This window comes from Nematolebias whitei, chromosome 5 (genome assembly GCF_014905685.2).
Source record: "Nematolebias whitei isolate Nwh7 chromosome 5, NemWhi1, whole genome shotgun sequence".
NCBI classification, from domain to species: domain Eukaryota; kingdom Metazoa; phylum Chordata; class Actinopteri; order Cyprinodontiformes; family Rivulidae; genus Nematolebias; species Nematolebias whitei.
In genome coordinates, this window is record NC_056502.1 from 8,969,230 (window position 1) to 8,990,843 (window position 21,614).

The following is a 21,614-nucleotide window of genomic DNA, read 5'->3' on the forward strand; positions in this document are numbered from 1 at the left end:
GGGAGAGGGCGGACTCCAGAAACCATCTTATCACCATCAAACTGGTTGGCCCCACTTTGTGAGCGCACTGCTTGTGGGACTGAGTTTGTTGTGGCTACTCAGACTGATGAAGTCCTTTGGATGAAGGATGAAACATTTAAAAAAAAAAAAAAAAAAAAAGAAACGTCCAGAGGACCTGACTTAACTTTATGGGTAAATAGTTTTTCTATATTTTATCTGTAAACTTCCTTCCCATTTAATGAAAAATAGAACTGTGCTGGTTCCACTGTTCCAGGCTGTGTTCATTGCCACCACGAGATTGGAGTTATGGAGTTTCTTTCTTTTAATTCTGCTGTTTTCATCCCTTGAGTCCCAAAGGCAATAAGATTTGATTTGACATGCACTAAATTTCAACACAATCCCATTGTTTCAGTTGGCAGGCGTACTGCGGATGCATTCTGCGGCGTGTCAGTCACGCTAACACAAAAATGTGTGTTCAATTCTTACGAGTTAATTTGGGAAATCAATTTTGATTACACAGCAAAGATGCACACGTTAGGCGGACATTTTTAAAAATAGCTTTGCTTTTTCATCTGATTTTAACCCAATAAAATATGTTTGTCAATAATTTCACAGTATTTCCTTTTGTGCACCAAAGAAATTTAGGAATCACCTCAAACTAAAAGTGATAACCACATATTTTCTCTTTAGTGATTTTTAAGGAGTATTACCTGTAAAATTCAGTCATCTTCCAACAGTGAGTACAAGTCCTAAACAGGTCCTTTGGAATGGGGAATTTTTGGATGAATGCAAACTGCTGCATCCTTTAATGGCACAATTAAAACATCATGCAATCTCTTAGTGTACGTAATATGTGTTTGGGTTGACGTTGCAAGGGATCTTAATATCTGCATACAAAAGTCCTCAGTCTGAAAGTAAAACAAGGCCTTGGATCTGTTTTATCAGCTGACATGTCCGATTAAATTTTAATCAGACAATTTGAATCACATTTATGAGAACACCCATTCATTTATCATCTGTGACCTTTAATTAAAGACACTGAATTTTGCTCGCTGGATGGATTCTGGTTGCCCGCTCACTCTTGGACACGATAAAGCAATATTTGAAGGGAATTAAAAAAAAAAAAGATCATATTTAGCTTAGTGCTCTTGGGCATGTATTAAACATTTTCTGTTTTAGTTCTATTATATTTAAGCTGTGGATTTTTTAAACATTAATTTACTGTTATATAATAGAAGATAATAGTAATATAATACTAATATTTACTGTTTTACATGTTATAAGTATAAGGGTTTGCACATTTTTAGATATCACACTTGAATGGTCCTATTTTTTTTTTAGCAAAACAAAATATAGTAATTATTATTTTTATCTAAAAACAAAAATGAAAAGTTAACAAGACTATAACGCCAAACATTTATCAATGAAGCATCTTTTAGCATTAGTCAAGGAATTTAGTAAAGGTCCTCCTCAGCTTCCTTTTTGTCATCTTTGCTTTGCAGGAAAAACTTTTTCTAGTTGTAACATCTGTATTACTGTCTCTCTGCTGATTTGAGTTTTGATTATGTTCCAAAAATAACAAAACCATAAAAAAACCTCTTCAGGAGAGAAGAAACTTAAAGCACAGGAGGAACAGCGGAACAGCACTTGCAGCGTTGTGCCAATGCTAACAAAGTAAACCTCCACATTTTCTCATCTTTAATGCAGTCTGGAGTCTTTCCTGGGGAATATTTAGAGATCTCTGGGAGGTTGTTGAAGTTTTCACTCAGCAGCAGAGGAACCACAGCATCTTGCTGAGTTTCTGGAGAATGAGGCGGAAGAGGGAGATTCTTTCCATTTATTTTACATCTTGGACTGTGATGTTGTTATATTGGCCTTGGCTGATGAGCCGAGCGTAGCTCGCCATCTGTTCGACCATCACCCCCTCGCTGCACGGGAGCACACACACACTAATGATCCACACCAAAGAGAAACTACCTACCAAGAAGTGAATTCATGCATGTACAAACAGATACATGCAGCCCTATAGACACAAACTGAATTTTAAGGCAGGGAACACACACATAGGAAATGCTAATGATTTCTGGGATGTGAACATACAAAAAGTTGAGTTTTATTCACATCAGTTGATATGGAGTTCATATCGAGGAGACAATCACTTCTCTCCCAACGCCTAATTTCCAATGAAAACCGAAGTCATTAAAGAATTAAACTAAATGAGATACACTGATAAGGCAGGTCTGCTCAGCACAAACATGTTTATTTCTGCACATAATACATTTTAAAGCATGCATAATCAAACACAAACATTGTTACCTGACTGTCAACCACAAGGTTACGGATGCATCCGGTGAAACTTCGATAACGTCTGTAAGGAGTCAGCTCCTTCACTCCTCCCAGCTGAAGAGGCTGGAATACATTTAAATACCTAAAAGAGTGAGAGGGGGAAGCAGGAAGAAAAACAATGTAATAAGAGGAAAAAGGAAAAGGGGGATGGATGAAGCAAAAAATAAAAATGTGGATCAGGGAGAAAAATGAGAGGAATAAAGTCATAAGTCAAACTAATGAAACATTTTCTGCAAAAACGCAGCTTGAATGCTGAGCGCTGAATGACTGCTGAAATTTGCTCCAGCTAAAAAGGAGCAAAATGCTAGTGAAATGCCAAAAATGGCAAAAAATACTACCTAAGAGCTAATAGTAGCAAAACACCAGCTAAAGGCACTAACCTATGCTAACTATAACTAAAATTAATGGGTAGCTGAAAACGAATGTAACAAAAGGTTAGCTAAAAGTAGCAAAAAGGTTGTTAGATGCTAAAAGTAGCAAAAAGGTAGTTAGATGCTAAAGGTAGCAAAAGGCGAGCTAAAAAGTAGCATAACATGACAATATGTTGTGCTGCCTCAGCAAGTACGCTGAAGCAGATTTCAAACAAAAACAAATAACTTGAAGGAACTGAAGAGATAATTCATTACTATGAGGAAATATTTGTACATAAGGTTAAATATTGTGAAAAATATAGAAGCTACATAACCAAAATCAAGTCATAACACCCATCTCCTGAATGAGCTGAACAATTTGATGTTTGAATTGCAAAAGCATACAGAAAAAACAAAGGTGACAAAAGATCATCATTCACACAACAAGGTTGAGGATTTAATTTTAATTTTACCATCAAAGTACACAGTGACTAACATCTGTTCATACCTCTGCTTCCCAGGTGTCTCTCCTGCAGCTCTGCAGCCAGATTCATCCATCTCTCTGAGCTCGCCCCCAACACCTTCCAACTCATTCGCTGCCACCCCTCCACACTGATCCAGGACCAGCTGGACAACCTGAACCCAAGCAGAATACTTATTTACAATCAGATAATATAAAAATGTATTATAACTAACACTGGTTTTATTTTTTTTATCATTAAATCATAAAAAAAGGTTGAAGAATGAGATATTTAGCAATATATAATAGAGCCCGACCAATATATCGGTAAGGCCGATATAGACGTTTGGGGACATCTGTGATAATTATCCAATTATAAACCAATATAAACACTGGGAACAAATTGTGTCCTTACAGGCAAAAGGTGTAATTATCCAATATCCACCAGAGGGCGCATGCAGACTACTTTCAAATCATGGCCGTTCACTTTAACTTTAACTTTCACTTTCAGCATAGCCGAAGCAGGGAACAATACCATGTGGCGTATTTTACTGAACGGAGCATGGAAAGTGTATTGTAACGGATCTGTACATTGAAAAAGAATCAGCAATGATAAATTATTTTCAGTCTTCCAACTCGCTCGTTATTAGCTAAGTGCCTTTCAAGTTAGCAAGCTAACATTTAGATAACCTAGCATAGGCTATTGCCTTGTAAAACTTTAGCCAGAACAATAAATCTAACATAGAGGTAAAATTAATCATTGTTAGTAACGTTTTCTTTGTCGTCTTCAATGAAATGCATTGTTTGTCTGAAATTTTTACTTATCTACAAAGAAAAATAAGAAACTCAGCTGCAGTCGGTCCTAATTAGGCCTTCACCATATGACTGACGGGTTAAACAGTGAACAAGGAATGGCTTTACTTTGTTTAATTTATATTTTTGTAACTCACTTAACTTTATGGTGAATAATGGAAGACTGTTTCAAGACTTCAAATGTTAAAACAAGTTTAAAAATAGTATCTTGGGGACAAAGTGTAAAGATTTGCAGCCATTATATCGGCATTAGCATTTCCATTCCAATATCAGTATTGACGATAGCCAAAATTGCCACATCGGTCAGGCTCTAATTTATATAATGCATGTACACACAAACATTGAGCAGAACCCATAATGGATTTGGGTGGGTTTTTCCTGCTCGTTTATTAATCCTGGATCACTGATTGGTCGCTCTGTTTTACCTTTCCATCACTGATTATGTCGAGTCGATGCCAGCGTCGGTCATTGATGGTGGTTTTAGGTGTGAGCTGAAGGGTCAGTGTTCCTGATCCATGATTTATACTCAGAACTGGAACCCCGTTCCTCAACTCTGCACGGAGAAAAATGATTGAGGAAAAAAGAAAATCTAACTTTAGAGACAGAATTTGTGTCTGCCACGTCATTTCTTTGCATCATTGTGAAACTGCTGAATCTAATCAGGAAGTACAGCAATGCCCTTCATCAACGGGTGTGAATCCATGAACATCTTTTCACCTGCTGTCTCTAGATTGTGTCCACTTATGTGTGTGTGTGTATGACCTCATCAAGCTCACAGTCATAGTATTGGACATGTAAGTGAAAAACGTTTTAGAAACATCAACGGTGTTATATTTGATTTTCTTTTCCCTGGACGCACGCAGCAACAACCCGGGTTCAATAATTACAAAACTTTAATGCCACAAGATTATGCAAGAGGCTTTTGAGAGGCCATTGGCAGGCTAATCCATTAACACCACGTCAGAACCGCCGGGAGCTGACATTAGAGTTTATGAAGCGTTTCCACCGCTGACAAAAAGTGTCTTTACAGCAGAGCGTTGATGAACGCTTCATGTTTGGTGAAAACAACAAGCTGCTGAAGATTTCCCACTGTGAGGGTGGGATTAGTTTGTCTCAAAAAAAGCTTAGAAGTTAAATCAAAGAAAGTAAAAAAAAAGAAGTCTCAGCAATGGGACATCCACACCCACAACCACCTAAACTGCTCACAGAGAGGAGGTGGGAACAGATGATCTAAGTCTGAGTGAATTTCTATTGGTCAGTTCAAACAGCAGGGTTTGAGCTTTTGGACACTTTCATGCTGCTGTTCTAACTCAAAAATAGAACCCATGACTCCTTATTTTGATAAAACAATGGGGAAAAAAATCATAAGAAACAAATGAAAAAAGCATTAGAAATAAAATCTAACCTTCAAAAATGTTTAATCACAGAGCAGCTGAAAGTGTCATTTTAAATAAGGCAATTTACTTCCTGCATGTACTATTATTTAGTTTAATATCTTTGTTTTTAGAGGGAAAATAGTTCCTGAGTGAACTCGAAAATATGTTGCGTGAATGCTGAGTGCTGAATGACTTCGCCAAAGGAGCTGAGACTGATTTGATTGCATCACCAACCCAAAACTAAAATGAACAAAACGCTAGCTAAAAGCTAGAAGCTAAAGAGTAAAGGTAGAAAAATGCTAATTAAAAGTAGGAAAACGCAATTTGAAATCCAAAAGTAACAATAGGCTGTCTAAAAGCTAAAAGTAGCAAAAAGCTATAAGCTCAAAGTCGAAAAGAACTATTTAAATCAGCAAACTAAATATCAAGTCAAATTTATTGAGCACATTTAAAAGCAGCAGCTGTTACCAATAACAATACCAATAAGTCATATTGAAATGATAGCTAAACGCTAAACATAATAAAAGGTTAATTAAAGTAGTAAAATTAGTATTCAAATGAAAGATAAAGGCTAAAAGTAGAAAAATAATACCGTAGTTAAAACTAAAAGAAGATTGAAAAATTAAATAAATCAATAATTGTTTAAAAAAAAAAAACAACTGAAAAGATCTCATTGTAATTCTATGGGGAAAATATTTGTAAAGGGATAGGCAAGGTAAATATTTTGAAAAATATAAAAAAATGACAACAAAACAAAAAAGTCATTGCTCACATCTTCTGAACGAGCTAAACATTTGGTTATGTGAAGGCTGAAACAGAACACAGCACGTAAACATGAATAAAACAAGAAAAAAAGTGTAAATTGTACCAATAATTAAAACATACACATTAAGGGTATATTATTGTTTTTGGGTACTGGAAAAACACCATAAAGGAACCTTTAATATATTTAATTGACCAGATTTTATTGACAATTTTAATAATTTCATTAAATTGTTTTATGTATGTCCTATTGGCTTTGAATTATTAACATCTCAATGACTGAAAAGTTTGTCCATAAACTCACCGACAGCGATGAAGTCTTCCTTCTCCCCAGAGTGGACGAGCCCCAGCGGCCCGTTGTAGAGGAGCAGCCCGTTGACGGACTCGGCCAGAAACTCGATGGAGATGTGGCTCTGAAAGCAGGGCTTGATGGGTGGGAACCAGGCGTAACCCTGACCACCGAAGCTGTGCTTGGTCTGCTGGCACTCGGGGCCGTCAAACATGGGAGGACACTTACATCTGAGGGACCAAAAGAGCACATTTTACACTTTCAGCCACGCACGTTTGTTCTGCGTGTTGAGTTTAAACTTTTCTGTTCCAAATGAGCATTTAAAGTCTCCAATTTGTATTCATTTTTAATAAATGTTATACAATTATATGTACGTTCTCAGTGCTTTATGTTTACAAGTGACCACAATTGCCTTTTATCTTAAGTTATCTTCAAAAAAAGTAAATTTAAGTAAAAAAAAAAAAAAAGTGTGTGGCTAACTTTTAACAAAGGTCTACTGTTTGTTATTCACATCACATGTTTCTCAAACAAAATATGGAAAATATGATCTTGGTGAGGCAGCACGGTGGCGCAACTGGTAGAGCTGCTGCCTCTCAGCGAGCAGGTCCTTGGTTCAAACCCCGGTCCAGGTGCCTTCTGGGTGGAGTTTGCATGTTCTCTCCGTGCATGCGTGGGTTTTCTCCGGGTACTCCGGTTTCCTCCCACAGACCAAAAACATGCATGTTAGGCTGATTGGTAACTCTAAATTGTCCCTAGGTGTGAGTGAGAGAGTGAATGGTTGTTTGTCTCGTTTGTCTCTATGTGGCCCTGTGATGGACTTGCGACCTGTCCAGGGTGTACCCCGCCCCTCGCACAGTGATTGCTGGACATGGGCACCAGCGACCCCCGTGACCCAAAATGGAATAAGCGGGTAAAGAAAATGGATGGATGGATGGATGATCTTGGTGACAAAGTTGTAAAAATGGTCATTTCTATCGCCCAGCTGATTTCCTTTTAAACTTGTTCATCTTAACAAAAACAGTCGCATGAAGTAACTGTAAGAAACCAAAGAATAAAACTGAGTTTAATTAAAAGCAACTTAAAAGTATAACACTTTCTCAGAAAGTGTTCAGAAGCCGTTGAGACGTGGCAGCTGAAACGTTTCGTCTCGTATCCAAACCAACGGAGAAGCTGTGTGACAGTTTCTACGTCAGCTTCTCTGCGCGCAGCTAAAACCGAGGCTTCAAACTTTTATCGCTGCAGCTGGAATCCACAGAGTCGAACATTAAATCTTTAAAATGTTTGGCAGATTTCATTTGAGTTATTCAGCCAGCAAATGGGGGAAATTTCCGACAGTTTCAAATAGAGAATAGAACGAGTTTGGGACCAAGTTAGCTGCCGGGGACGGAAACTTTCAGGAGGGTTTCACAAAAAACAAACAAATAACTGTTCGTGTTATAATAATGTTTCAAAGAGAAGAGAATGCTGACAGTAAACACTTCACAAGCCAGAATATCCATCTAAAGCTTAGCAAAATAAAAAGCGAGGACATATTTTAAACGTATGATAAAGCTCATCGTGAATGATTGTTTCTGTGAGGATCCCTTGTGTTTGTCTCCATCTTGTGTTTGTTCCTGCTCCGCAGTTATTTCCCTCATGTAAGCAGCTCTTACCTCCACCACTTGTCCTTCCCAGGTGTTGTCACTCGTCTGTCATTAACGTCCCTATTTAAGTCTGCGTCGCCGTGTTCCTCATTTTCTGAGCATTTTCCTGTCAAGCTCCACGTCCCGGCTCCCTCTGTGTCCCCAGCGTTTTATGTAAATTTGCTGCCATGTCAGCCTTTTGGTTTTCTTAATAAATTCTCCTTTTTTTTGTAAATCTCTGAGTCTCCATGGTATGCCTGCACTTGGGTTTGACAGCTAACCATCAGATCGCAACAGTTTTCAGTAGTGATGGCGAGATGAAGCGCCATGAAGCACTGAGGCGTTCCATCAAATGACTCATGATCCGACGGCGCCATGGTGCTTCACTCGCTCTACTGCGCCATCAAGTGGACTATAAATGTAAAACAGGTAGATGGATTATAATATAATAATAATAATAATGTCATCACAATGTCAGCACTGTATGTTTCCATACAATGGCGAAATTAGTCTCTGCATTTAACCCATCCACCACCAGGTGGTGCAGTGGGCAGCTATTGTTTGTGAAGCTTTAAGTTGAATAAAAGAAAAAAAAAAAAATCACGAGGACCTCAAATAAAGTCTGAATTTGATCTGAAAATTATCTTAATCTGTCTTTATGATGATTATGGATTTTTCTGTGTGCCCCTTATATTTCAAATCTCGCGCATACAAACGAGCCAGTTCCTGAATCGTCACGTGGTTACGGCCCGCTAGCCAGGCCTCAAACATCACATGTGTCATCAATAAACGCTCCGCATAAATCCTCCTGGATTACTCGACACACACTTCGCAGCCCTGACCCAGAAGGACACATCACTAGTTGTCAGTTTATTAAGTCAATTCTTAGGAAGCCTATAAATTGTAGTTCAGGTGTAACTGTGTACTGATTGCCATCGGGCTTCAAAGCTATATTTATCCTTTTTCTTTTTCAAATTCTAGTAAATTATGTCTACGAACAACATCCAGTTACATTTTTAACGGATAAAACCAACAAAATGAATTTCCTTCACGAGTTGATGATTGGCTTTTTTATTTTCAGAGCTGTAGCGTTAATACAATTCATTTTAGTGCTGTGAATATTTAGAATGTAAAGCATGAACAGAAATTTTTATGTGCTCTCTTTTTGCACTTGCCTGTATCCCAGAGGTCCGTCCTGGCAGGTGCCTCTGTTGAGGCAGGGGTTGAAGGGATAAGCGGAGCAGGGCAGGCGGATTGCTTCTCGCCCCCTGCAGCCGCATTGTGCGGTCGAAGAGGCCGACAGCGACACCAGAGAGGTGTTACCAGAGCTGAGCGCCACGGGGAGCTGGCTGAATGAAACCTCACTGCTGCAGCCTCCGAACTGACTGCAGTCTGTGTACGGACAGTCATCAACTCCCACCTGGGAGATGGACACACCCAACATGGCCTCCAACTGCTCAGCAGGAGAAGAAAAAATGATGACGACTCAAATTAACCACAGTTAGTTGGAACATAATTTTCGTGTATATGAACAAAGTGTGGTTAGGTAAAATAATACAGCACTAAACTATGTTTATGAATTAAAAAACAAACAAACATGACAATCTAAAAATCCATAAAAGAGCAGAGGCAGAGAGATTAAATGCTTTGGTACATGAATAGCTGAAAAAGCACTAAGTAGGCAGACTGAGCTAGATTGTAAAAACTGTATAAAAAAACATTATGTTTCTTAAAACTTATACAAAGCATTAGAAAAAGGTAATTATTAAACAGTACCATATTTTTCAGCCTATAAATCACTTTTTTTTTTTTTTGCATAACTTGCATGCCCTACGACTTATACGCCGAAGCGACGTATTTATGGATTATTTTCTAATATTTATAAACCAATTTTTGGCTGAGATGACCATTTTCATTCATTCTGCCTGAAAATATTGAACACTACCATTTTCAGCCGCTAGATGGCACTCGAGGTGTATGGCATGCTGTTGTGTCATGTAATGGGTAAAAGTGGCACAATTGGCTTGCCAAACACCTTTGTTCAACTCGCCTGGAGCAAACGTCAAATCAGCTTCATTTTGCAGCACCGTCCCGGCAAAATGCAGCTAATTTAACCATTAAAGTGCATTTATTAAGTAAAAGTTCAACTGAGACACACCTTTGCTATAATGTCGAGCAAGCAAACAATTGTTTTTAAGTGTTAATCTTGTTAAATTCTTGTTAAAGTTCTCCCTTGCACGCTCCCGCGGCCGCCATTTGGCAGCCAATTGATTTTTGGTACAATTCCAGCCCACATTTCTGGGTTGTCAGCGGTGACACGTAACAAATGCGACGCATCGGCGGTGATGCATAATAGATGTGATGTATACGGTGAAGCGACTTATTTATGGATCTACTATTTTTCCACTTTATTAGACATATTTGGACTGATGCGACTTATAGGGCGGTGCAACGTGTATGGCGGAAAATACGGTATATGGCTAATTAAATGAGATCAATTGTGTCAAAGATCATCATCGTTGTTTTAAATATGAGGAGTTTTCAGAGAATACCAACATTTCAGTTCTTCTCCAAATGGATCAAAGATTTATGAATTTGCTGTTTTTTCTGCTCTGATGTTATTTATGCACTTTAGTGTTTGTGTTATTTCATCTTTTGCTGTCACTCGCTCTCTGTTGCCAGAATCATCAGTTTCCTGCTTTTCATTCAGATTCTCTGCTCTTATCTTTATTTTTAGTCTTTGACAATTTTTCTGTCTCTGCAAATATGTGTAATTTGCTCAGCTCTAAAAGTCAAAGACACACCTTTCTTCTTCAATATTTATTCTACAAGTTATTTTTTAAGAAGTTTTCATAGATTATTAATATTATTATATTAGTTCTTTAAATCAACTCACATTAGAGCTGCTTCAGCGTTTGAACACGTGGCATGAAAGCGTATTTCACAATAAAAGTCACAAATATGACACACAGTCAGATTCAATGTGGACTTCAATGAAGATCCATGCTAGCTCTAATATACTTGGGTATTTATTTTGTTATTGTGAATGCATTTTATACCTTTTTATTCCATTGTATCATAATTTTGTTGATCAAAAATTTTAATGTGCCTTTACATTGGCTTAAAGTTCTGATACTGATGTACTTTCAGTCGTACTCTTTTAGTCTCACAGACAAAATGTCAGCTGTAAGTCGGCCAAGAGTTGGATATTTGAATGAGCTCTTGCTCAGTGGAACAATGTCCAACATGTCCTTCAATGTCTCACATCACCAGCTGCCTTTCAAGAACTGATCCAAAATCAGCAGCAGGTCTCCTCCTTGGAGTGCATGTTAAATATCCATTAAATATCATCTGCAAGAAAATCTGCACGAGTATATGTGCAAAAGTGAAAAGTGAGCACTGGCTGGAGCAACATGCTTCAATATGAACATTCTTAACCTTTTCTCTGCATGTGAGAGTGAGTGGGTGTGTAATGATTGATTTTAGGTCACATGATTGTCTCTGGAGTCTTCTGCACTGTATGTTTAATGTGTTAGTACTGATTTCTGCATATCTGTTTCTCTTCCTCAGTTTTACCAACTTTCAGCTTAAACAATTTTGCATCTGCTTTTTTCTTTGACGCACATAAATTAACATTTTATAAGAAATAAAAGCAGTTTTTCACCTCAATGCATGGATTTATATATATATATATATATATATATATTTGTCTTAAACATGAAAATTGCAATTGTTTGGACAGTTTTCAAGACTTTAGGTGTTTAAATTTATTCTTGATAGTTGATGTTAAACATAATTTTAGGTATTTTTAAAGTGAGGAGTGGGGACAAAAGAAACTCTCCGTACCTTGTCTTTGTTTGCCGCCACATAGCCGTGTAGTTTCTCTGCCTTGTAGTACGGTGAGCCGTGCACGGCAAACCAAACCTTTAGGCCTTTGCTGCTCTGCTGGCCAGTGTTGCCTACAGAGAAGATGTGAACCTTCTCTGGCAAAGTCTGCAGGACTTCAGCCAACGCCCGACCGAGAAGGGTGAATCGGCTCTCTTCACCAACACGGCTGCGCCTAAAAAACTCCTCCGCTGTCAGGTCTAGATGAGAAGGAGAAAGAAAACAGACTGACTTTCTTATGTTGTAAATCTTTAAAAACAATTTGAAGACAAATAAAACAGAAAAACACCAAGAATAGAAGGATGAAGCTCTAAAATGGAGGAGAAATGGTTCTTATTCTTATGTTTAATAGCTTTATTAACAGCTGAGACAGGTGACGACCCATAAATTAGAACTTTGTAGTACAAGTATTCTGGGATATGCAACACTTTGCCTCACTGACAACTGTTACATGCAGATATACATCTTTCTTAATGAGATGTCAATACGGTTTTAGTTTTTCCCCAGAGTTAATAAAAAAGAAAAATCAAGTGACCATGTTCAGTGTGATACTCACTTGTCAGGCGAATGGAAGCAGCTTGCTGCAAGGCGTCCTGCTGCAGCTCTGTGACGTCTACCTGAGTGGTAGAAGTGACATCTGGCCAGGTGTGATCTGAAACCTGCACCTGCAGGTAATATGAGCCTGGAGGAGTTCCTTCTCTGACACTGAGCTGACCTGAGCTCTGGTTCAAACTGAAAAATCTTAACAGGATGACACATAGATTGGATTATTTTTCCCCCTTATGACTAAAAGTTGTTTACAGGAAAGTAACTCATTGGATATTCTAAAAAGTTATAATGCATTAATACGAGCTATGTTTGCATGTGCAGAATTCCTTGACCGGATTGAAATGTTTTCAGATTAAATAATTTGAATGTATCATTTACATGGTCACAATCTGTTCTCAAAAAGCATTTACATGCAGCGGGCTTTTATTCTGAATAGAAGTACTGACATGCGCAGAGTGGTGAACTCTCCTTAAAAAACACAGAAGAAGTTCTACTTCCGTGATGAAATACGTGAAGTGGTTGCACATGCGCAGTCAGGTCAGTTTTCCACAGTCAGAATAAAATGTAAGTGTTTACATGCACACCGATCAAATTATGAATCAGCATAAAACACCCCTCTCATTCGGATTACAAATTTGTTCGGATCGAGCTGAATCAACAAAGAATAATCTGAATGGAGCGTTTATATGATGCATTTTTTATTCCGAATGGTCATTTAATCTGATTACTGATGTCCATGTAAACATAGCTACCGGTACTGAGAATCATTTGTTGCAGTTCTTGATGTGGAAAAATTCACTACTTCATTCCCTGCAGCTTTGCAGAGAGGCTTCCTGAGCTGGTCCAGTTTGCGTGCCAAAGGGTCGTGTAACAGTTTACCCTCTTCACACAGTCGCAACCTCGAGAGCTCAGACTAATTACCCATTACAGAGTCGAAGCCAAGGAGAGTGCAGGACAAAACTTGTTCTGCTGCCTAAGAAATTAATTTGCTTTTAATCTTTGCCTGCTGAAAAGCAAAGGCAGAGTGACGATGTTTGTTTTGTTTGTGTTTCTGTCTATTACTCACATATCTCATGAACCAAGTGACCAATTTTAATGAAACTCTCAGAAACAGATCATTTTATTTATGTCTACAACTGTTTAATTGTTTGAGCCAACTCAATTCAAGATGGCCACCACAGCTAACTGAATTTAGCAAGCACAGAAATGGATAAAACTCAGTCAGTTTTACAGCTATTGTGCTAAAGTTGGATGTGAAAGTCACAACACCTGCTCCACCTGGTATGCAGTATGCAAAACATGTAGTTAAAACCTAGAGTCCACCTTGTTTGTCAAACAAAACATCTCACGAACCATTAACTGGATTTATATGTCACTGTTTTAATGTATAGATTATATGCACTATAGATTATATGCACAAACACCTTTGGACTCACTCAAATAAAAAATGTCTGCCACAGCTAATCAAAATGTGCCAACACAAAAATGGCTACAAATCACACAGTTTAGGAGGTAAGGAGCTAAAATTTCACGTGGTAGTATCGGAGTTATTCCCAACAAACACTCTGAGAGTGACCTCTAGAAATATCTTTCAAGATTTATGACATTTTTAAGGTTTGACTAAAATGACTACAACTTCATTACTTCTCAAGACAAGATGATCTTGGTGGGTTTGCATTGCCAACAGTAAGCCGGACCCCTTCAGGGTGGGAGTTGGACTCCGCCAGGGCTGTCCCTTGTCACTGATCCTGTTCATGACTTTTATCGAAAGAATTTCTCAGTGCAGCCGGGGGGCGGAGGGAATCTGATCCGGTGGTCTCAGGATTCCATCTCTGCTCTTTGCAGATGATGTGGTCCTGTTGGCGTCATCGTGCCGTGATCTTCAGCTCCCACTGGAGCGGTTCGCAGCCGAGTGTGAAGCAGCTGGGATGAGAATCAGCACCTCCAAATCTGAGGCCATGGTCCTCAGTTGGTAAAGGGTGGATTGCTCTCTTCAGGTTGAGGGTGAGGTTCTGCCTCAATTGGAGGAGTTCAGGTATCTCGGGGTTTTGTTCATGAGTGAGGGAAGAATGGAGCATGAGATTGATAGATGTGTACTGCGTCTGCAGTATTGCAGACTCTGTGCTGGTCCGTTGTGGTGTAGAGAGAGCTGAGCTGTAAGGTGAAGCTCTCTGTTTACCAGTCGGTCTACATTCCTACCCTCACCTATGGCCACAAACTCTGGGTAGCGACTGAAAGAACGAGATTGCGGATACAGATGGTTGAAATGAGTTTCCTTCGCAGGGTAGTTGGACTTTCCCTTAGATATAAGGTGAGAAGTTCAGTAATTTGGGAGAGACTCGGAGTAGAACTGCTGTTTGTCCACTTAAGGTGGTTCGGGCATCTGGTAAGGATACAACCTGGGTGCCTCACAGTGTTTCGGGCATGTCCGACTGGGAAGAGAACGTAGGGAAGACCCAGGACACGCTGGAGAGACTATGTCTCTTGTTTGGCCTGAAAATGCCTTGGGGTCCTCCCAGAAGAGCTGGAAGAGGTGGCTGTGGAAAGAGATGTCTGGACCTCCCTGCTCAAGCTGCTGCCCTTGGGACCTGACATCGGAACAAGTGGAAGATAATAAATGGATGGATGAATGGATGGATGGAAGATGATCTTAGTCTATAACTCTGACATGAAGGAAAATGGGAGATTTGTATCCCTTTAAGGAATGCTAGGTCCTTAAGCCTCCTGTTGCCCTTTGGTCAAAATGACGAACAAGACCCTCGTCTTAAAACTGAGCCCTCATGGGTCTTTTCACGTAAGTGCAGCAGGGGGGTTAATTCTTAAAAAGAAGTTGCTGAAAACCTTATTTTTTTAGGCTGGGAGCTGATGTTTAGCTGTTTTAAAATAGCCATTCTGTTTGTATTGTTTCTCTGTCCAGTGACACGTTACACTTTTTTTTGTCTGGAATTGACCTTTTCTATATGTGAATAATTTTCGGCACAAATCTGATCCATTCTGTGAACAAATAGCTATCTGCTGGATGCAGAAATGACGGGAGATGTTTCAGAAGGGTTGATGATCATTTTCTCCCGGTGCTTCCTTTGTTCCGGGCCGATTCTTGTCGTCTCTCCTTGTGGGTATCTCGTTAGAAGAAAAGGTGGCAGGGCGAGCAATCAGGCTTTCCTTTCAGTGCTTCTGCATGAAGCCTTGCCTCATCAAACGAAATGAGTGTGCCCTCGCTGCGTTTCACTGGGAATTTTCAATACCGCTGGTTATGAAGTATTAATAGCACTGCTCCTGACAAGTCAGATCCCCCTTTCCATCTCTCTATCCTTCTTCATCCACATTCTTTGTTTGTGCCATCAAAGTGTCTGTTTCTTTGGCCCGATTTCATTACCCTTCTGTATTTTCAAAATGTGAGCTGCCAAACTGTTTAATTTATCTTTTTTTTCTAATTCACAATTTAGTTTTACATAAGTGACAACAAAAATTACAAGGATTTTTCAGCTTATTTCAGCACGACACAAGACAGTTTTGACAGTCTGTAAATCCTTTCATTCAACCCTCTGTATTTTCTACAGAGTTCAAAATCACAGACATAAACACAGACACATAATGAAAAAAAAAAGATAGTTTTAGACTTGGATAATCTTATTTTAAGAAATCACAGATTCGTAGCAGTTTTAGTCTGTCATTGAAAATAATGTTTTGAATGTTTTTATGTAATTTTGCAAGATGATTCGCAATCAACATCACATTACATTTTAGCTAATACCAACAAAATTGACTGAGTTATAGCCATTTTTGTGTTGGCTAATGTGATTAACTTGTAGGCATCTTGAACTGGGTTGAGGCCAAAGGTTAATCAGTTCTTCAGAAACATCTAGTGATTAATTTATGAAAATTTTATAAAAATTTGTCTATGGGTTCATGAGCTATTTTGCCAACAGACAAAGAGGGTTGACTCCATCAGTTAATGCTGTTTTTAGGCAAAGAGCTTGTGCAATGAGCAGAATTTTGAGTATATGTTGTGAAGCTGCTAATTACCACAGAGTCTATAAAAATGACTAAATTACAACTATATATGCAAATTTCAAGGTCATGCGGTTGTGATGTCTATCTTAAATAACTGACTTCAAAAGTTAAGCAGATATAGATGTGCCTCCAGTGATCATTATCAGAAGGTTTTATTAAAACCAATCAAGTGGTTCATGAGATATTTTGCTAACAGACCAAGTTGACTAAGTAGGTGTTGCCAAAATTTTAAAGAAAGATCTGGTACAATGTGTTATCACCCTGAATATCTGTCCGGTACTTTCACACGATCATAATCTATGAAATTCACACAAGTTATTGTCATTTTTGTGGGTTTTTTTTGGATGGGGGGTGGGGGCTGTTATTAGTGGTGGCAGCTATTTTGAATCAGATTGACTACAAAACGAAACAAGTTACAGAGGTGCATGTACAATAACTTCCTGCTAGTTGAAATAACATTTTCCAGTGATTTGTGAGATATTTTGGTAACACACACACATAACAGCAAGAACATTATTGACCATATTTCTTTTTCTGCAATGAGCAATAACAATACTTGAATATGGGGTTCTATAAAAAAAGGTAAGTTAAGCCAAACCCTTAAAATCTATTTTTGTTATCCTCAACTGTGACTTGTCCATTTCAGCTTTCACCACCATCACACTTTTTGCAGGTCACCTTTAATCCTTGTCAAAGTCTCACTGATAAGATCAAAGTACCTGGGTGATTTGCCTTCGAACTGGTATACTTTCTCACTCCAGTCATCAAGGTCAGGGGATTGAATTTGTCCGAGGACTGTCGTCGGGAGAATACCTGTCAGAAGTAAAAAGTAAAAGACAGACAAAAAGTCAAAAATGCATTCACTAGGTATAATTAGTTTTGAGCACAAAGGAATCCCTGTGGTACGGTCCAAATATTATGATTGAAAAGAAGAATATGGAGGCTTAAAAGGGTGATGTCTTTTTGGTGTTGGCTTGAAGGCACATCAGGAAAATGTGCATACAGAATAACTTACCAGCTCTCCTAAAAAAAGTAAAACTCAGTGTTGTAATCACTTTAGCCAAGAAATAAGCTGCCTTTTTAGAAACGCACCCTGTTTACATGCCCGTCAAAGTCTGGGACATAAGCTGGAAGTAATTTTTTGTTTCATGACATGTTTTCTAGGGACGGGGTGGATTTGTATTAGCAGGTTAATGTACTTTCATGTAGAAATGTCCAAGAGAGGGAATTCACCAAAAATTCATCACATAAAAACTCTAGTTTTTCTGTCAAGTTACAGCAGGCTGACAGATGGTATGAAATACTAAATAAGTGATGTGGCTGCAACGGATGGCTGTGAGTAGTCGAGTGTGACGAGTACAGTCCTAACAACATGAGCACAGAACGCTCAGGAGGCTGTGGGTGGAACATTAGCTAACCTGAACATTAGAGGAGCCAGTCTGTGACCAGAAAGATGCCAGTCTGTCGACCAAGTGGGACGATCAATTATGAGTGTATGGCAAATGTTTTCTTCTTCAACAACTACCACAAGGATGCCCTTGAGCAAACAAGCCAGATCATAACTATTGGGCTAAAACAAAAAGTTCAAAATTGCACTTTGAGTCTTTAATGTATCTAATGTGGAAAATCAAAATTAACACATTCTACTGAAATTGCTTGCAGAGAAAGCATATCCGTATCAAAAGACAATGGTAAAATAGTCCAAGTGGTACTCTTTGGAAAATCCATTATTCAAATTGAATCCTCCACTTTTATGGTTTATGACCTTAGACCCACAGCAGTAAATATGGACTGTGCAATGCCAGTTCAAGAAACTAAAGTGAGAAAGAACAAAAGAGCAAATGCAAAATAAACAAAAGATATATTTTGAATTATTTACTAAAATACATTCAGAAAATATTTGGACAAATCATCTACAGCTTTTCCTGTTCAACTTTGGCATTAGATACAAACTTTCTCACAAAACAAGGCCAAGTGCAAATATATACTTGAGAAATCTTGTCTAATATTTTTTTAAACAAAAAACTATTTACAGATCCTCAAAGAATCTCTTGCCAGTGTTTCAATACCAGAGATCAGAAAATATCACAAAATGGTCCATTTCCATGCACTCAAGAGACAAAATGTCATGACAGAGTTTAATTTAGATAATACTATGTTGATGTTTTATTATGCTGTGTCCAGTTGGTGTGCATGGGACAAAAAGTGCTAATTCAAGTTCAAGCCATACATTTAAGTGCCATCTAGTTTCGTTGTAATAACTAGTCTTGGCATATTTTGAAAAAATACTGCAGAGTGTTCAAAAAATAAAATAATAGCATCTAGATAAACTGAGCAGGATCATTAAATGTTGCTTATAAGTTATTTATTTTCTATATTAAATCAGTACTAATAAACAGGAAAACATACCTTCATAACTGTAGACAATGAAGTGTGTGTGTCCAGGTAAGTGTGGATGGTCATTCCTATCCCCAATGACAACTGTAAGGGTGTTGGTTGAACTCATTGGAGGAGAGCCCCCATCAATCATGAGAATCGGAAGGTGGTACTCCTTTTGCCGCTCTCGGTCAAAGGTACGAAGGGTGGTGATGGCTGCGCTTCCATTCCGAAAGTTGGTCAAATTGAAATTGATGGCATCTGATGTAAGCATGAGAAGCTGAATGGAGAATGGGCCACTGTTTGTGGAGGTGTCACGATCAGTAGCATACAGAAGCAGGGAGGTTTCGTTCATCCGTACCACCTGGGGTGCTGCAGCGTTCTCCCAAACAACAGGCTTATAGGGAACTTCAAACTCTGGCCCATTATCATTAACATCGAGCACAGTCACCATAACAATGGCAGTTCCAGTTAGTGTTGGAGTACCAGCGTCTGTTGCAAGGATTATGATCCTGTGCTGGGAGATTTTCTCTCTGTCCAGAGAATGAGCCACTATCACCCAACCAGACTGGTCCACCAGGAACTGATTATAGGGGTCTGACTCTTTGGAAATGCTGTAAGAAAAGTGCCCATTTTGGCCTGAGTCCAGATCAGATGCTGTAACCTGAGTGACAATTGTCCCAATGGGGATATCTTCTGACATGGCAGTGGACTCATAGAACTGAGGGAAGAAGACAGGAGCATGATCATTGGCATCTTCAACCTGAACGAGGCAGTAGGCCAAGCTGAAAAAATCAGCATCTTCAGCCTTGAAGGTCAGATTGAAAATGCGCTCATGGAGTTTCTCAAAGTCAACCCTTTTCTTAAGTTTTATCATGCCACGTCGATTCACTTTATCTGTCTCCACAAAGAACTTCCTGTCCTCGTCTCCACCAACAATACTGAAGGTAACTACGGCGTTCTCGCCCTCATCTCCATCAGTGGCAGAGACCACAAGAACTTCACTGTTTACTTCAAGGTCCTCGGTTACCTGATGGGCACATAAATGCAAATGATTTACTGCTACATTCATTTAGAAAGAAACTAAGACATGTCTTGAGGCAGGTTGTCTCACCTGAGTGGAGTAGGCTCTCTGCGTAAAAATTGGTGGATGATCATTTACATCAGAAATCCTGATTGTGGCTGTCCCTGTTCCTGACAAACCTCCTCCATCACGGGCTTCCACTACCACCAGATACTTGTCCTCCATCTCCCGGTCCAGTGAACGTAGAACTGTGTAGATGGTCCCTGTGGTAGCATTTATGGCAAACAGATTGAGATTGATCTCATTGCGAATGTTCTTGATGATGCTATAGGTCAACATAGCATTCCTGCCCTCATTGGGATCATCTAGGTCCATAGCACGCATCTCCATGATGGAGGTGCCTGCAGGTGAGTTTTCAGGCACTTGGCCAACAAAGCATCCTTCCACTTCCAGAGCAGGGCATGGAAAGAAGGGGCCATTATCGTTGATGTCTCTGACTTCTAATAGCACGTCAGCAAACCCTGTAAGTCCTAGTCCTCCTTCGTCTGTGGCGAGGACAAGGAATCTCCAGGCAGGGCGGTCCTCACGGTCTAGGCGACGCTGGGCGTAGATTCTTCCAGAGTGTTCATCGATGGTGAACTCACCACCAGCACCCTGGCCATGGAGGGAGTAACGAAGGGCAGTCTGGTCTGCTTCCTGATCTGGATCTGTTGCTGACACCTGCAAAAAATCAAAGCGTGAAGAAAAAATAAAACAGATAAAAAAAATAAAAAAACATGCTAGCAAAAACTACTGTGAGCTACTGTAATTAGGTCCTGATGTGAGACACTTAGGTTAGACCTGCAATATATTCAGTTTACACTAAAAATATAAGACATCATTTTTATTTATTTATTTATTTGTTGTCTTGCACAACACCTCTAGGTTTAGCCATACAGAATCAATTTGAATACGTTGGCCCCGTTTGACTGAAACGTCCCATAAAAAGAAAACAATAATTACAATTTGAATGAAAAATTACTGTTCTTTTTCAGATCAACTGCAAAATCAGAAGCCATTGTTGTGATTGCATGGCACAATGTATACGGTACAATGGTGGCCGAGATGGTGTAGAGGTAGGGCAGCCGACCTGGGACCAGAAAGTTGCAGTTCGACTCCCAGCCATTCCCACATGTCGTGGTGTCTCTGAGCATATATACCGGTATATAAAATGCACACATTCTTGTGAAAACACTGGTTGGCGCCCAAAGATGGTACTGGGTTTGATAAGGTGTTTATATTTTTAAAATAAATATAAAGTGCCCAATGCGCTAAGTAACTTGTTAAAAACAAGTTAGTAATAAATATGCAAGAATAAAACTAGATGCTAATTTGATTTTTAACCCTGAACAGCCTCAAATACGATACATAGACCGTGTATTTATAGACCAATATAATGTGTCTTTTAAATGCATTAATTAAATAGCTTTGAAATAAGACATTTATTTTTTGAGTATTGTAGCTAAGTGATTTGAAGTATTTTAGACCGATTACTGAAAATGGCAAATGGACTGTACTTATATAGCGCCTTTCTATCTTATTTCAAGATACTCAAAGCGCTTTACACTACAATCTGCCTCATTTACCCATTTATACAGCACTCTACTAGATCTCTACAAAGCTAATTGAACAAATCAATCTAAAGAGACTAATCAGTGCTTTAGAGCTGAGTGAAGCTGACACCCCACCCACTTCCAAAATTAAAGCAA

The 21,614-nt window shown here is 39.0% G+C and overlaps 1 protein-coding gene across 1 annotated transcript in view; it reads right to left on the reverse strand.

The window, feature by feature from the left end:
- si:dkey-22o22.2 (neural-cadherin) overlaps positions 1 to 21,614 on the reverse strand; it is a 167,567-nt gene that overhangs the window by 7,269 nt on the left and 138,684 nt on the right. The window contains exons 18-27 of the mRNA XM_037676138.1: positions 19,957 to 20,586; positions 18,876 to 19,872; positions 17,186 to 17,279; positions 12,460 to 12,644; positions 11,865 to 12,103; positions 9,194 to 9,471; positions 6,412 to 6,626; positions 4,395 to 4,522; positions 3,205 to 3,332; positions 2,317 to 2,428 (exon numbers count right to left, since the gene is read on the reverse strand). Of these exons, the coding sequence (XP_037532066.1) occupies positions 2,317 to 2,428; positions 3,205 to 3,332; positions 4,395 to 4,522; positions 6,412 to 6,626; positions 9,194 to 9,471; positions 11,865 to 12,103; positions 12,460 to 12,644; positions 17,186 to 17,279; positions 18,876 to 19,872; positions 19,957 to 20,586 (3,006 nt within the window). The remainder of the gene's footprint in view (positions 1 to 2,316; positions 2,429 to 3,204; positions 3,333 to 4,394; positions 4,523 to 6,411; positions 6,627 to 9,193; positions 9,472 to 11,864; positions 12,104 to 12,459; positions 12,645 to 17,185; positions 17,280 to 18,875; positions 19,873 to 19,956; positions 20,587 to 21,614) is intronic.